The 14966-nt window shown below is 50.0% G+C and overlaps 1 protein-coding gene across 1 annotated transcript in view; it reads right to left on the reverse strand.

Moving 5' to 3' along the window:
* Nucleotides 1-1509: 1509 nt before the first annotated feature.
* DCAF7 (DDB1 and CUL4 associated factor 7) overlaps nt 1510-14966 on the reverse strand; it is a 31004-nt gene continuing 17547 nt past the window's right edge. Inside the window, exons 2-7 of the mRNA XM_040245022.1 lie at nt 13332-13490; nt 12545-12656; nt 12053-12171; nt 8636-8845; nt 7590-7707; nt 1510-6366 (exon numbers count right to left, since the gene is read on the reverse strand). Coding sequence (XP_040100956.1) covers nt 6194-6366; nt 7590-7707; nt 8636-8845; nt 12053-12171; nt 12545-12656; nt 13332-13490 — 891 coding nt within the window. The 3' untranslated portion in view covers nt 1510-6193. The remainder of the gene's footprint in view (nt 6367-7589; nt 7708-8635; nt 8846-12052; nt 12172-12544; nt 12657-13331; nt 13491-14966) is intronic.

Here is a 14966-nt window from a genome sequence, read left to right on the forward strand (position 1 = left end):
CTCAGTTGTGTCTGACTCTTTGTGACCCCATGGACTATACAGTCCATGGAATTCTCCAGGCCAGAATACTGGAGTGGGTAGCCTTTCCCTTTTCCAGGGGATCTTCCCAAGCCAGGGATCAAGCCCAGGTCTCCCGCATTGCAGGCAGATTCTTTACCAGCTGAGCCACAAGGGAAAACCAAGAATACTAGAATGGGTAGCCTATCCCTTCTCCAGCAGAACTTCCAGACCCAGGAATCAAACCAGGTCTCCTGCATTGCAGGCGGATTCTTTACCAGCTGAGCTATCAGGGAAGCCCATACATAGTACACTTATGAATTGTTCCATTTCTTTTTTTATTGAAGCTCCTTGGGGCTAGGCACTCTCCTCCCTGTACTTTGCAGTTTATGTAGAAATACTAGATTGCTTCTCCCAATTCTTGTATTAAGCACAAACCTGTGTCTTTGCTGTTCAGTCTCACTTCCGGCTAGTTTTTGTCTTTCCTTCAAGATTTATAGCTCAGACATCATTTCCCGCCAGAGGAAAACTCTCCAAATTCTCCATTTGGGCTCAGATGCCCTCCTCTGCGTGTTCACATAACCCCTTCATACATGTCTGTACCTTAACATTTACTTTTTAGGTTTTCCTTTATTCTTTGAATTTTTTATTTTGTATTGAGGTATAGACAATTAATAATGTGATACTTGCAGAGGTACAGCGAAGGGACTGAGTCTTACATATACATGTATCCATTCTCCCCCAAACCCTTCTCCCATCCAGGCTGCCACCTGGCATCGGGCAGAGTTCCATGTACTCTATGATAGGTCCTTGTTGGTTATCCATTTTAAATACAGCAGTGTGTACATGACCACCCCAAATTCCCTAACCATCCCTTCCCTCCAGCAACTGCAAATTTTTTTGATGTAGACAGTTTTTAAAGTCTTTTTGAATTTGCTACAATATTGCTTCTGGTTCCTGTTTTGGTTTTTTTGGCCAGGAGGCATGCGGGATCTTAGCTCCCCAACTAGGGACTGAACCCGCGTCCTCTGCATTGGGAGGTGAGGTCTTAACCAGTGGACTGAGGGAGAAATCTACCCTCTCTAGATCTGTACATGGATGTTCTCTCTGCCTTAAATGCCTTTCTCTATACCCAGAAAACTCCAACTCAGTCTTCAAAACCCAGTTCAAGCAACTTTGTCTCATGAAGTTTTCCCTGATACCGTGACTCCCACCCAGGCACAGGTGACCCTCTCCTCCGCAGGGCCACCAGGAACCCTGAATCTGAGTCACTGCACTGGACATGGCCAGTATTTGTTTATATGGATGTCTCTTCCAGTCCCCTGCAAGCAACCTGAAGGTCATGGGCCCCTGGCAGGCAGCAGGTGCCCTGTGTTTTGTTACAGGTGATGAGTTAGGCCATCAGATAGTGTGATGGGCTGAGGTAGAGTCTAATCCCCTGGCCAGTGTCTCTGGAACATGACCACCATGGCAGAATGGGAAGAACTGAATTTATCACAAGAAGAAATTCAGTCAGTCTATACATGTTCAAGTTTTATTACAAAGTAAGATGGGCAGAAAATACGGTACTTCTTATACAGGAGGCTGAAACAGAATGAAAGGGTGAATATTAGGTTTAATATACTTAGGAAGCAAGAAATAAAGTCATAGATATAACACTCCACTTTCAGGTGCCTTTGAAGTAGCCTTCAATGGAGATTTACCAGCGTGGTTTCACAGCACAGTGTTAAAAATTTTTACAAGCCCTGTGTATAATCAGTCCTGTGAAAATAATGTTTCTTTAAAAAATGGTTACAGTACAGTTCTGTAAGGGGCAGCTTCCTCTCCACCTGACCGTGGGATGCCACAAAACCTATGATACAGAGGAAAAGTTTAAATACATAGCGAGAAATTAAGTTCAGACACACTAGGCTAAAGGGGACAGAAACTGATTGGCTAGAGCTTAACACTTCAGAGAACAAGAAACCTCCATTTTCTACAGAGAGATTTGTACAACCATGCTACAAATTCACGCTCGGGGAGGAAGGCTGGAAGGTCACTGACAGGGGTCATCACATACACAGGAACCACATCAAATGATCCATCTTCGACTCCAGCAAGTCCAAGCTTTAGCTCCACAAGTTTCATAACACACTGCATTATCAACCCAAGGTGAGAACATTCTTTTAAAGAGCAGGGATCCCGAGTTCTGATCCCCTGGGCTGTCCTAAAGGCCAGTACGTGGACATTTTCCAGCTGTTACACAGACTGCTGACATCCCTCCTCTTGAGTTCATACTCTGATTAGCTTATCTGTTTCTGGTTGGAGACACCAGTCCAAGCCTCTCGGGAAGGCACCTGCATGTTTCCATTCTTTAAAAAAAAAAAAATCACATCCACAAATGAGCCTGAGAGGACCTGGCCCATTCCATGTGGCCATATATTTGACCTTGACCATTAGCAGCAATGACATGGTGGGAAAAGAGGGCGGGGCTATGCAACACTGAGTAGCTGGCCCAGCCAGTGCAGGGACAACCCTTCTTGGAGAGCCTGGCCCAGGGGTCACAGTTGACTGCTCGGCTCAGCTCTCCTCCCAGGGAAAACCCAACTGAAGTGACTAGCATGACCTTCCTTGCTTATCCCAGAGCACAGACAGGAAAGGGCAGAGCCCGCTCTGGGGCTTCTGCTTTAATGGTCTCCCTTCCCCTAAGCCGGGCAGTCAAAGGAGCTGGGGACAGTGGAGGGAAGATACTAGGCTGGCAGACTGTGCAGCTCCTACCTATGCCGCAGGCTGGGAATTCAAGGCCCAGGCTGCAGCAGGAAGAGAGCTCTACGGGGCAAGGGGTGGGGAGGTAAGAGGAAGAGAAAGAGAACAGCGGGGTGGGGAGTCAGTATGACCTTGCAACCTCTGCTTCTGCTGTCTACAAACCTACAACCAAGAAGAGCCATGGTCTGGAAGGACTGAGGGGCTCTCAACTCCTGCAGATTTCTGCCAGCAGGGTTGAAATGCAGCAGGAAGGGGTCCCTCTGTCACCCTGTCCCCAGCATCACAGACACTGCTGAATGGTCCTGGAAGGTTGACACAGCCTGAGAACAGTCTCACCCCACAGCCGCACGACAGCCTGCCTGCTTCCTCACCTCAGACCTGTACCGCCCTCGAATATTTTCTTCTTCATCATCACTGATTTCCTACCCCATCCTCAATCTCCTCCTAAAATTTCAACCACACTTGTCATCAAAAACTTGTTGGGAGTCTCAGGTGTTTTTGTTTCTTCTCAAATCTCAACCAGTACTCTGAGAGTCGATCCTGGTTCTGATGAAATTCTCCCCTGATCATCAAACATCTTCTCTCTTCAAGTCCTCATCATGCGCCTAGTTCCTTCCTGGAAAGAAAGGCTTCCAACTCTCCTGGGTGTAAACACTCATGCTTCCGAAGGACTTTTGCCAGCTCTCTGACGGGGAGCCTGAAGCCTGACATATTCAGCGCCTGCCTCCCCGCAGGGAGGACAAGGAAAACAAAGGTGGCTGTGGCTCAGGGGCCCAAGGCCAGTCAAAGGGCGACAGCCGGGAGAGCCAGAGCCGAGAGGCGCCAGCACAGCCTTCCCAGGGCGCCTCTCACCTTCAAGGACAGAGGCAGTGCCTCCCACCTCTTCTCTCCAGCTGGCAATCTGAGAACCTAAACAAATTAAACCAACACTTGCTTTTGAAACTACAGCAGATCTCTGCTTCCAGGAGCGTGGCTGACTAAGAGGCTTTCTAAATCCTGAAACTACAGAAATCCCCTCCTCAGCCCTGAGGCCATCTGGTTCAGGGCATGAAGGGAGAGGGAGGCTTCAAAATTCTAGCATTCCAGCTACTGCGTGTGTGTGTGCGTGCATGCATGCCCGCGTGTGTGCATCTCTCTCCCCCCAGGTGAGCTGCGGAGTCTCACCTGGGCCCAGGTGGGATGTTGGGAGGAAGAGGACCACACCTCAGGGCCTAAGGTGGGTGACAGGGCTGGGAGTCCACAGGGCAAAGGAAAAAAAAAAATCAAAAGTTGTTGGTTTCCAAGGTAAATAGCAACATTGTCCAAAATATCCTCATTCCTAGTAACTAACTTTTCTCTCCAGGTTGCTTTCAAGTTCCAGGTGACAAATCTCCTCACCACTCAGACCACAAAAGTGCAGATCAGGGAAGGGATCTTAACTCAGAGCTCACTGAGTTAAGCCCTGTCCCCAGAACGACCTCTCCCACTAGACTCCATTTCAAGACCCTTTCCACAGGAAGGAACTGACGGCCTCCCAGAGCCAGCAACATTCAACTTAGCCTTGCTATCCTTGAGGGAAGGACCCTGGAACCATCAGTCACAATAACAAGCAAAGGAGGGTTCTGACCAAGAACTGGTTCGTGTCACATGTCCAAAAATGATGCAGGACAAAGCTGGCAGTAAACGCAGGAGGATTGGCCAAGCGGACAGCCAGTTGGAGAGCCCCCAAATCAGAAGCAAGAATAAAGGTAGAAGGGGAAACACCCTGACTGAAAAGGAAAAAGAGCCTTTTTCTTTGGGATAAGCCCCCATGTATGAAAGCAAAGAGCTATGACTTTGGGGATACCAATCCATCTGCTTCTGAAAAGGGAGACTCAACCACGAGACTTTAAGGGCCCAGAAACACAAAGCTAGCTGCTTTGTTTCTCAAGAGCAGGTGAGAGCCCCTGTGGACAAGATCTTCAGCGACAAGGCCTGCTACTCTCTACTCCCAGCTGCTCAACTCAGAAGGTCTCAGAAACCTTCGGACACTTGGCAGAGCACGGCAAACCAGACTCCCCCCAGACTCTGGGCGTGTCCCAAACTCTGCCCGCCCAAGGACTCGCCTACCACCAGAGTCACACACAAGACCCCTCCCTGGAACTCATTCATCTAACGGAAATGGACACCTGCCGCCTCCATGTCCAATACTGCTCAGAACTGAAACTTGGGGTGGGGCGGCTAATGGGTTCGCGGGGCTCTGAACTGGCTGGCCCTGGGTCTCTGAAGCTTCTCTTGCTCTCTGTTTAATTGATGGCCTGGGATCACCCCAGCCTGAATCCATCCTCTGCAAGAGCTGACCGTCTCCCACAATCTAGAGGAGATCTTGTTTGGGATGGACACTCAGACTGGGCACCTGCCAAGGAGGGCTTCCTCTCCTCTCTAGCTGAAGAGTGGCCAACGTACCACCAGTCACAGTGAACTAAACAGAGATACTGAAGTTCAGCTGATACATCATTCCTGCCTATCGTTCAAGACATGAAAGAGAATGGTTGGGGGGTTATATTTGGAGAGAAAAACAGACTCTTAAACTGTGGACTGGAAACATGCTCTAAGCTCAGCCTTCCTGCCACCGTCCCCTGGGAGTTGGGCACCCCCATTAGCCTGGCTAGCTCAGTAGGTCCTAGGGGGCTGGACAGGCGTATGTACTTGAGGGAATAAGAGCAGGGGTCACATGTCTATTCTGGAGCTCAGAATGCCCTCGACAAGAGCCAGGCCAAGGAAAGGTGTGAGCTGGCCGACTTCAGAGCACCGAGGAGGTCTGGGACTCCCAGTCAGGTATGTTCCGCCCAGGCAGTGATTCAAGAAGGCAAACTGCTCGGAGGGTCAGGGGCCTGGGGCCAGATCCAGGCAGGGAGGGAAGAGAGGAAGGTGTCAACAGGGAGGGTGATAAAACCAAGGAAGAGGCCAGGGAGTAAAATTCTTTTCGTTAAAAAATTAGCCTGATAGATTAAAAAATATACAAAATTGAAATTTGTTAAGAGACACGGATAACATGAAGAAAGACAGTTTCAAACTGGTGTTTGTTCCCAGGAAGTGCTCACATGGACAAGGACCCAGACTGCTGTCTTAGGCAGACGGAGACATCTGCGACAGATGAATACAGACACAGCCGCTGCCCACAGAGCTCATTAACATGACGGCTGACAAACAGATATACAGAAATTTTTAATAGCAGAACCAAAGGAGATGAGGAAAGGAGAGAGAAATCGAAACACTCAGCCCTGGGCTGAGGAGGCGCCACGCGGCGCTGAGTCCGGCACAGCGAGCGGTGGGCGGCTGGCCGGGGACTTTGGAGCAGTTTCTGCTAACAGCGGGTGCAAAGCGATGACAGACGTACTGGCCACCGGAAAGGCGCGTCTTCTCACTCTGGGGGTGGGGCAGAGGCGGGAGACACACGAGCCCCTGCCTTGTGGGCATGGCGCCACTGACACTACACTCTGAGTATCTCCAGGCAGTTGTTGTAGCAGATGGCAATCCAGTCAGGCTGGGTCGACGCCCACTGCACGTTGTTGATCTCCCCCTCGGCTGTGTAGGCCAGGATCGGGTCCTCGATGGCCCGGGGCATCTGCTGGATGTCCCAGATGAGGGCCTGATGGTCATCCGCTGGGGGCACAGAGAGCCAGCAGGCAAGTCACCACTCCGGCAGTGAGGGTCATGAGCCCCGCATCAGGGCGGGGGCACACTTTACAAAGACTCACTCACCCAAACCCCATGGAGGGAGGTTTTAATGATGAGGAAACGTTAAGGCAGGTGCCCTGCGCCACAGAGCTCTGCACCAGTGAATGGCAGAGCCCTCCACCTCTGCATCTCAGGGCCCATTCCCCACAGCAGAGCGGGCATGGCGGAGGGACTCAGATCAACACCTCATCTCCTCTGAGGCGGACATCAGGGAAGAAAGCTGGGATGCGATCCCCCACATGGCATCTTCAGCCACTTAAAGTACCTGAGTCATTAAAGATCCCGCTCTGATGATTCAATTTAATGGGATTTTCCCCCATCCTATGGACATACATGCATCAGCGAGGGCCACAGTGAAGAAGGCAGGCCACAACCTGAGGCTCAGAGGAAGTGGGTGGGCCTGGGCCTCTGGCTGCGCTTCAACAACATGGACAGGCATGAGCAGAGGCCCCCAGGAAGAAAAGCTTCATGCTTCCAAATTCATCCTGAGTTGGCCCCAAACCACCAAACTATACTGCTAAGGTGGAAACGGGAAAGGAAGGAGGGAAGATGACTTTCACCCTCCTGTTTCATACACCTCTGCGTTGTTTCAGTGTTGTTTAATTTTTAATACCAGACATTATTTCTATGATAAAAGAACTCTGACGGCCAGCACATTTTTAAGGGGTACTCTTGGGGTCTAGCAGATGGTGAAACAGAAACTACACATCACATGCTGCAGAGCCAGTCAGGTTCTGCAGGGCCCGTCAAGGTACCCAGAGCTCAGTGCAGGGGTGGGGGGCAGGGGGGCGGAGGTTACAGCCAAGGAGACTGCCCCTCTTCTCATATTCCTGGATGCACCTCCTGTGCAAGCCAGGATTCTGGGGGCACACAGCGGGCAACACAAGCCTGTAACTGTGTACGATGTAGACAGTATACAGATTCTCTGATATCACTGAGGGTACAAGATCATCTGGGAGTTCAGACTGTTTCAGCTACGCTAGTGTAGGGAGGTTCTCAGTGGCATCGCTCTGTGTAAATCTCTCAAACCTTCCTTGGGATAGAGTGAGGATTATGATGCTAAGGAGACCAGAGGAAAACCTCCCCCCACCTCCCTTCCCATCACCTGCCTCCAGTAATCCTTCCCATCACCCCCCTCCAGTAATTACCTGCAGTACAGATGTGGCAGGATGAGTGTGGGGCCCACGCAATGCCATTGACACATGCTCGGTGGTTGTTTAACCTGGCGACAGGCGTGCAGGGAACTCGGACGTCCAGAATCACTACCTGCAGAAAGAACAAGAAACCCCGGTGGATGACAGAAAAAAAAAAAAAGATACTACACAAGGGGAAAAAAAAAAGTGTACATATAACTTGCTCATCTGTAGACTTAACAGACTCTTAAGAGACAGAGGGGTCCCCAAAGTAACTATAAGATTGAGGAAAAAGGAAACAAAGGCACGGGCCACTTACAATCTGTATCACAAGCCACATGGGGCTTCTAGGCTGCAGGGGAGGTGGAGGGGCAGGTAACACGAATGTGAATAATCCACCATGAGCCATCAGGTGCACTCAGAATTCTGGGCCTGCTCAGCTGGGCAGATGAGAGCCCTCTCCCCTGAACCCCAGAGCAGAATCTGAAAGGTACTGGCTTCCTCAAAACACAGTTCATCACGGCGTCATGTGCACCCACAACTGACTGCTTCTGTGAAACAACAGGCTACACGGCGGCCATTTCCCCGTCTACTCACTGAGGCTGGAAGACTCTGCCCAGACGACAGAGGGAAAACTGCCTGTTTGTCTACTCGGCACCAGGAGCATGAATGATTTGGTTGACTTTTTAGATACTGCTTTTCTTGGCTGAGTCCAGCTCTCTCTCTCTCGTATTTCAAGTTCTTGACACACGGCCCTTACTCTAGATCAGGTTTTCTCAGTTTCGGCACTACTGACATTGGGTGGGGTAACGCTGTGCTGTGTGTTGCGGGGAGTGGTTCTGGGCACCACAGGCCCCCAACTCCCAGACACCAGGAGCACCACCCCTTCTTGCACCCCCCCCACCCCCTCCAAAGTTGGGACAGTCCAAAACGCCTCCAGGTGGATCCAAAAATCCTCTGGGGAGAAAACTGCCGTCAGCCGAGAACCGCTCTCCTGGACCCAATAAGCCGGGCTGGAGCGGAGTGGCAGGGCCTAGGTTAGCCAGAAGTGGGGTTCTCACCTCCATGCCATCCATAGCCATCGTGGCCAAGTAGTTGGGGTCCTGCTTGTTCCAGCAGAGGCGCAGCAGCGGGTGATGCTGTGGGTCTTCGTAAATGATGGTGCTATGTTCTAGGTGACGGAGGTCAAACATCCGCACCGAGCCATCAGCACCCACGGAGGCGAACATGTCCCTGCCACCCCCTGCCCGGCTAAATGCAATGTCGTAGACCTGTTGGTGAGTAAGAAGCAACTGTCAGATTCAGGTCAGTTACCACCTTTTCATGTCACAGGGAAACCTACTGTCCCCTGGTTCATCTAAACCCCTGCTCACAACTTGGAAGGAGGTAAATAAAGCCACACCGCGCCTGCGAGGACTGGAAACCGAGGGTGCTAACACCAACGATTTCCCAAAGAGTGACAACCATCCTACGGTGGAAGCCAGTAGGCTTCCTCTCACTTGCTGCCTTCCAAGTGTTCTTCCTCCACCTCCCGCGGTAACACAGCACACACCCTGCTGATCAACAGAGTACAAATAACTCAGCAAGTATTCTATCCGGTCGGCTTGGACAGGCTCAATGAAGCCAGAACCAGTGGCTGTCTCCTGCCACCCTGTTACGAGATTGAGACATTTACTTCCTGGCCCTCGTGGCTTTCATCTATGTACAATCAGAGCAGATCCATGACCACATCAAGACTGAGGTCATCGACTGGAGAGGCGGAAGCGGCCCTCCTCTGACCACAGTTCTACTGTGAAACCTAGACCTGAGACCCATGTGCAAGAAAGAGGTAAGAGCCACTCTGAATCATGGGAGGCTCGGGTATTCCTTTATTTACAAAGAGGATTAATATTGCTCTCCTAGGAAATGCTGTTTCTGCTAGTTGGTTTGTGTTCATAAGTATAACAACTTAGGTTTTGAATTATTGTCTTCTGCATTTATTCAGTTCAGTTCAGTTCAGTTCAGTCACTCAGTCGTGTCCGACTCTGCGACCCCATGAATCGCAGCACGCCAGGCCTCCCTGTCCATGACCAACTCCCGGAGTTCACTCAGACTCGCGTCCATCGAGTCAGTGATGCCATCCAGCCATCTCATCCTCTGTCATCCCCTTCTTCTCCTGCCCCCAATCCCTCCCAGCATCAAAGTCTTTTCCAATGAATCAACTCCTCGCATGCATTTATTACCTGCTGCAAACTTTGTATTGCACTAATGTCTATGAGAAAACAGACAGAGAACAACAGAGGGCTTCAGAGAAAGAAAGGGACAAAGAGAGACCGACAAAGCCAGAGCCAGACAAGCAGAGAGAGAGAAAAAGAAAAACAAAATGTTGAACAAAGAAAAACAAAAATGCCAAACAAAACCCATCTCCTGGGGTCAAGGACCATAAGAGCTGACTTCTGGGGAGACATGAGTGGAACCTGTCCCTCACACTGTGGCTCCAGCCTTCCTGAGGTTCTCCCTTCTGGGGGACACTGACTAACAAGCATCTGTTTCTAACCAACATCATAAATTGCCCTCCCTCTGGCTGACAATGAAGAAACTGCACTTCTCTCTCTATGGTGGGAACGAGGAGTGGTTCAACAGGAAAGTAGGCTGGCCATTCCAAGACCCGACAGACCTAGGCACTGGCCGGCACTGGCCAGTTGCATCAGGGCTGGGGCATGTTTATCCACACGTGCACCCGCAGCTGGCGCTCTGACCCCCAGGGACAGGGACGCCACGGCAGCATCACTAAGCAACAAGGTGCCCACGGGCAGTACAGCCAAGCGTGTAAAGCCGCTCTGACTGCTCCTTCCTCTGTGTTCCACCCACGTATTTCATCAGAAGCCAAGAGTGGGTGACAACTCCCAGACACACGCTGCCCTCCTCTGCACCAACCCGCCAGCAGCAATGAGAACCTCCGAGCAAGTCTTTACTTCAACAGAGATGCAGACGGAGAAAAACCAAAGGTGCTGGGAGGTGTCATGTTTCTCTCTGGACAACCACCCTGAGGTTCATTTCTTTGAGGCCAGGGTGTTGGTTCAGGGCCTGCTGGCTGTTAAAACTCGCTGTTCCTCTTGCCCAGATGACCTCACTGCGGCCAGTGTGGCTCCTCAGCTTTACCATCATCTTTACCATCATCTGGCGCCCCACTCCAGTACTCTTGCCTGGAAAATCCCATGGGCGGAGGAGCCTGGTAGGCTGCAGTCCATGGGGTCGCTAAGAGTCGGACACGACTGAGCGACTTCACTTTCACTTTTCACTTTCATGCATTGGAGAAGGAAATGGCAACCCACTCCAGTGTTCTTGCCTGGAGAATCCCAGGAACGGGGGAGCCTGGTGGGCTGCCGTCTCTGGGGTCGCACAGAGTCGGACACGACTGACGCGACTTGGCAGCAGCGGCAGCAGCTGTGTGAGCCATCTCCTCATTAAATCCCCTCAGGTTAGACATGCGGAGTAGCTCTAGTTTTCTGGGTTGGACCCTGACACAGAACAACAGGCTAAGTGTCACGGAACCAAAATGTAGCAACTTGCTCCACTGGGTGCCAGGACGCCCTTCCTGGTGTTCCCGGCAGGTCAAGCTCTTCCTCTGCCCCTTGTTTCATGGTGACCCAGTCAAGCAGACTTTAACAGATCTCGGCTCTGGGAGCACAGAAAGCCGAAGGACGACCTCTCACTAAGAATGATAGCCTGGTCACCAACTTCTGTGGACAGCCTCACAGCTCTCACCTAATGTTCAGGCACCTTTTAATCTGTACAGACATTAATACTCCTCACTGCACAGGAGTTGGAGAGAAAAGGAAACACTACCCACAGGAGACATCCTGTGATTTCCCTGGTGGAGGACCAGCACGTGGTGGCTCTGGGAGTTAAAAGATTTATGACCATTTTACAAAATCACTCAGAAGAAGGCTCTGTAAATACAATTAGAGCTCACTCCCTTCAGCTCTTCCAATACACATAAGAGAAACATCACCATCAAAGTTAACCATATTCAATTCCAAATAGTATTACACATATAAGTATTAAGTGAACATACTAGAAATTCATAAAACAAGTTTACAGAAGAGTTAATCAATTAGTTTTGTCTGCCAGGAAATTTCCCCTCTTCTTGCCTTCCTGCTCCCAAAAAAAGTAAACATATTTCAAGGTAAGTGTTACCCTAAAATTATAAGATTATTTTTTTAATCACATCAGGTCCAAGTTTGCCTCTAAGAGAGTCTGTTATTAAAAACCAGCAATCTCTGGCACAAAAAGAAAAACAACAGACTACAGAATAAGTTGTTTATATGTTCATATAAACATACTGTTTTCCACTGTTTTGACACACTACTGCTCTCAATTTGGATGAGAAGACATCAGCATTATATAATGATCTTCCACGTCACTTGCGGAAAAGGAAGACAACGGCCTGACCTCACACTAAGGCAGAGAAAGCACCTGCAGAGCAGCATCAGTACCTCTTTGTCGTGGGCGATGAGCTGGGTCTTCACGTGGCCAGACACGAGATTCACTCGCCCCAACACCTGCCCGGTCTCCAGCCCCCAGATGGTACACGTAGTGTCGATGCTAGAGGTGCCTGCAAACAACCAGTGTGGGTCAGCGGCTGCCGGGGTTGAGGTCCCACGCCAGCCCCTCTCCTTGTGCCTGTTCATCTGTTGAGCCCAGGAGACATGTAGCAAGCACTTCTTGAGTACAGGGAGGGTACCAGGAGAACCCAAGCGTCATGTACTCAATCCTCACCCAGGGCCTTAGCCTCTGCCTGGAGATGAGACTTGCACGTGTGGGAAGCTCAACTCCATGGGAGGAATTAATAACCACATTCCTTATCTGGCCTCTTTCCCACTCAGCCCCGTTTTAGGAGGCTGCACGTACCTCAAGGCCCAGTGTGACAGCTCAGAACACGTATCTCTGCTTCTTCACACCAGGATACCCTCTCCCTGGCTCCTTACCTAAAAGATAAGGGTCCACCTCATTCCAGTCAAAGGAAGTCAGAGGAGCACAGAAATCCGAGTTCTTGTTATTGTTCAGCAAACATTCCAACCTGGTCTCTGTTTCGCCAACCTGAAGGAACGATAATTTTTACAAACTCAGCCAGTCTTAGCTTCACAAAAAATCTTCCAAGCCTCTTTTAGATGATACCTTAGTAAATGTAAGACATGTGGAGACAGTTTTATCATGAAGAATACTACAGCCCAGAGGAATGACTTGAATGCTACTAATTCCAAGCTTTCTCCTCCGCCCAGCTGTTTTCCAAATTTTCACCCCCAAATCCTTCTAAGGCAAGAGGTCTTTTCATGCTGCCCAAATCTGTCTGTACCCGCCTGGCCGGATGCTACACCACCAGTTATAGGAGAGCTGCGGTGACGGCTCAGCTGACGGGAGGCGAGGCCCATCATCCAGTCCCAAGCTACAATAGAAGCAGTGGCCCAGGATTTCGTTCAATGTACTCAAAAGTAGCCTGGCTGTGAGCAGAATAAGAGGCCACTGGTGTCCCCACCCCACAGAAGGCTCTCGTCCTTAAATCACGTTCACCTAGCCCTGAGTTTCCACGGCTAACTGCAGCCAGACTTCAAGGAAATCTGGGCCAGACTGAGCAGGACGTCTGCTGAGCCCAACAAGCTCAGTCCACACCCGCTGCCACCTGCTTCTCCTGGCTGCAGCGACCCGGCCGCCAGCCCCGGCCTGCGCTCTCTGAGTCCACAGCTGCCACCAGCGGCCAGTCGAGCGCCCGCTCACCCTCCACACACGGAGATAGTCGCCGCTCGTCGCCAGCAGGTCTGGATACACGCCTTTCGTGTCAGGGATCCACATGAGCTTGGTGGTGGGGTACGGGTGGTCGAAGGTGTTCCGGCAGATAAACTCTGAACTCTCTTCGTCTAAACCCACAAGCTGAACCTGTAACACCAAAAAATGGAGCCACGTAAACTTTGGTTTCTCAGTTACCAAGAACTCCAGAGCCCGTCAGCAGTCCTAACACTGTACCACCCTTCACTGCAGAGTCAAGAACAACTGGGTGGGGGGCATCTAGTCCAGCCAACCCGCTGCTCAGATGAGGAAACCCAGCCTCAGAGGGACCAAGTCGCACTGAAGACTGCAGAGCTAGTAAGGGGCAGAGAGCAAATTTGAAGACAGGCTTCCTGAATCCAACTCTCTGCACTCTTGATTCAACCACAGAACTGCCATTATCTGCCCAGCTGCTTACATTTTTCTCCTGCAGCCCAAGGCCCTTGACGACATGCAGCCATAGTTTTAGTGACTCCATGACTAGAAGTGCTGTGAGCATTTAGTGCCATCCAACAAAGTAACATCTCACCTAAAATAAGGCAATTGTGGGACTTCCCTGGTTGTTGTCCAGTGGTTAAGTATCCACCTGGCAATATGCAGGTTTGATTCCTGGCCCCAGAACAAGATCCAAGATCTTTTGTCTCAAGATACCAGTATCTTCCTATCTTTTTTTTTTTAAACGATATTATTTAGGTTCAATTGCATACAATATAATTTACTCACTTTAGCTGTATACTTCCATGAGTTGGAATGTATACATTTGCAAATGTACAGAGCTATATAACCTCCCACAACAATTAAGATATAAACTATTTTGGGAATTTCCTGGCAGTTTAGTGGTTGGCACTCTGAGCTCTCACTGCTGGGGGCCTGGGTTCAATCCTTGACTGGATAACTAGGTTCTCACAAGGCATGCAGCAGGGCAAAAAAAAAAAAAAAAAAAAACAGAGAAAAACATAGACTATTTCCATCCTCCCCACAGGTTTTCCTGGGGTCCTCTGCAGGCAGTCCACACCCACCGAGCCTCACTGGCTATGGTTCCGCCTGTTCTGTAACATTACACAGACGGATTCGTGGTGCCAAGTCTTTGGGGACTGGCCACCTTCTGCAGGGTGCTCTTGAGATTCTGCCATGTTTTTATCACTGAATAATAGTGCAGCATATGGATTTTGTTTATCCACATTTACCCGTTTATCAGATGATGAACTCTTGGGTTACTTCCAGTTTAAGGCCATTAGAAATACTGCTGCTTTGAACATTTATGTGTAAAAAAAATTTTTTTAATGCTTTTTTTTTTTGGCCCCACGATATGGCACGCAGGATTTCTGTTCCCCAACCAGGGATTGAACCCGTGCGCCCTGTATTGTGGCACAGAGTCTTAACCCCTGGACTGCCAGCGATGGCCGTTTTTGTTTTATTGACAAGCCTTCCTTTTTCTTGGTTAAACAACTAAGGGTGAAATTCTGGGGTCATATTGTGAGCATATCTTTAACTCTATTTTGGAAAAATAATAAACAGCCAGTGTCTAAAGTGGTAGTGTCATTTTGCATTCTCACTAACAGTGTATGAGTTTCACATATATTTGTC

Source organism: Oryx dammah, unplaced genomic scaffold, assembly GCF_014754425.2.
Source record: "Oryx dammah isolate SB20612 unplaced genomic scaffold, SCBI_Odam_1.1 HiC_scaffold_8, whole genome shotgun sequence".
Lineage (NCBI taxonomy): Eukaryota > Metazoa > Chordata > Mammalia > Artiodactyla > Bovidae > Oryx > Oryx dammah.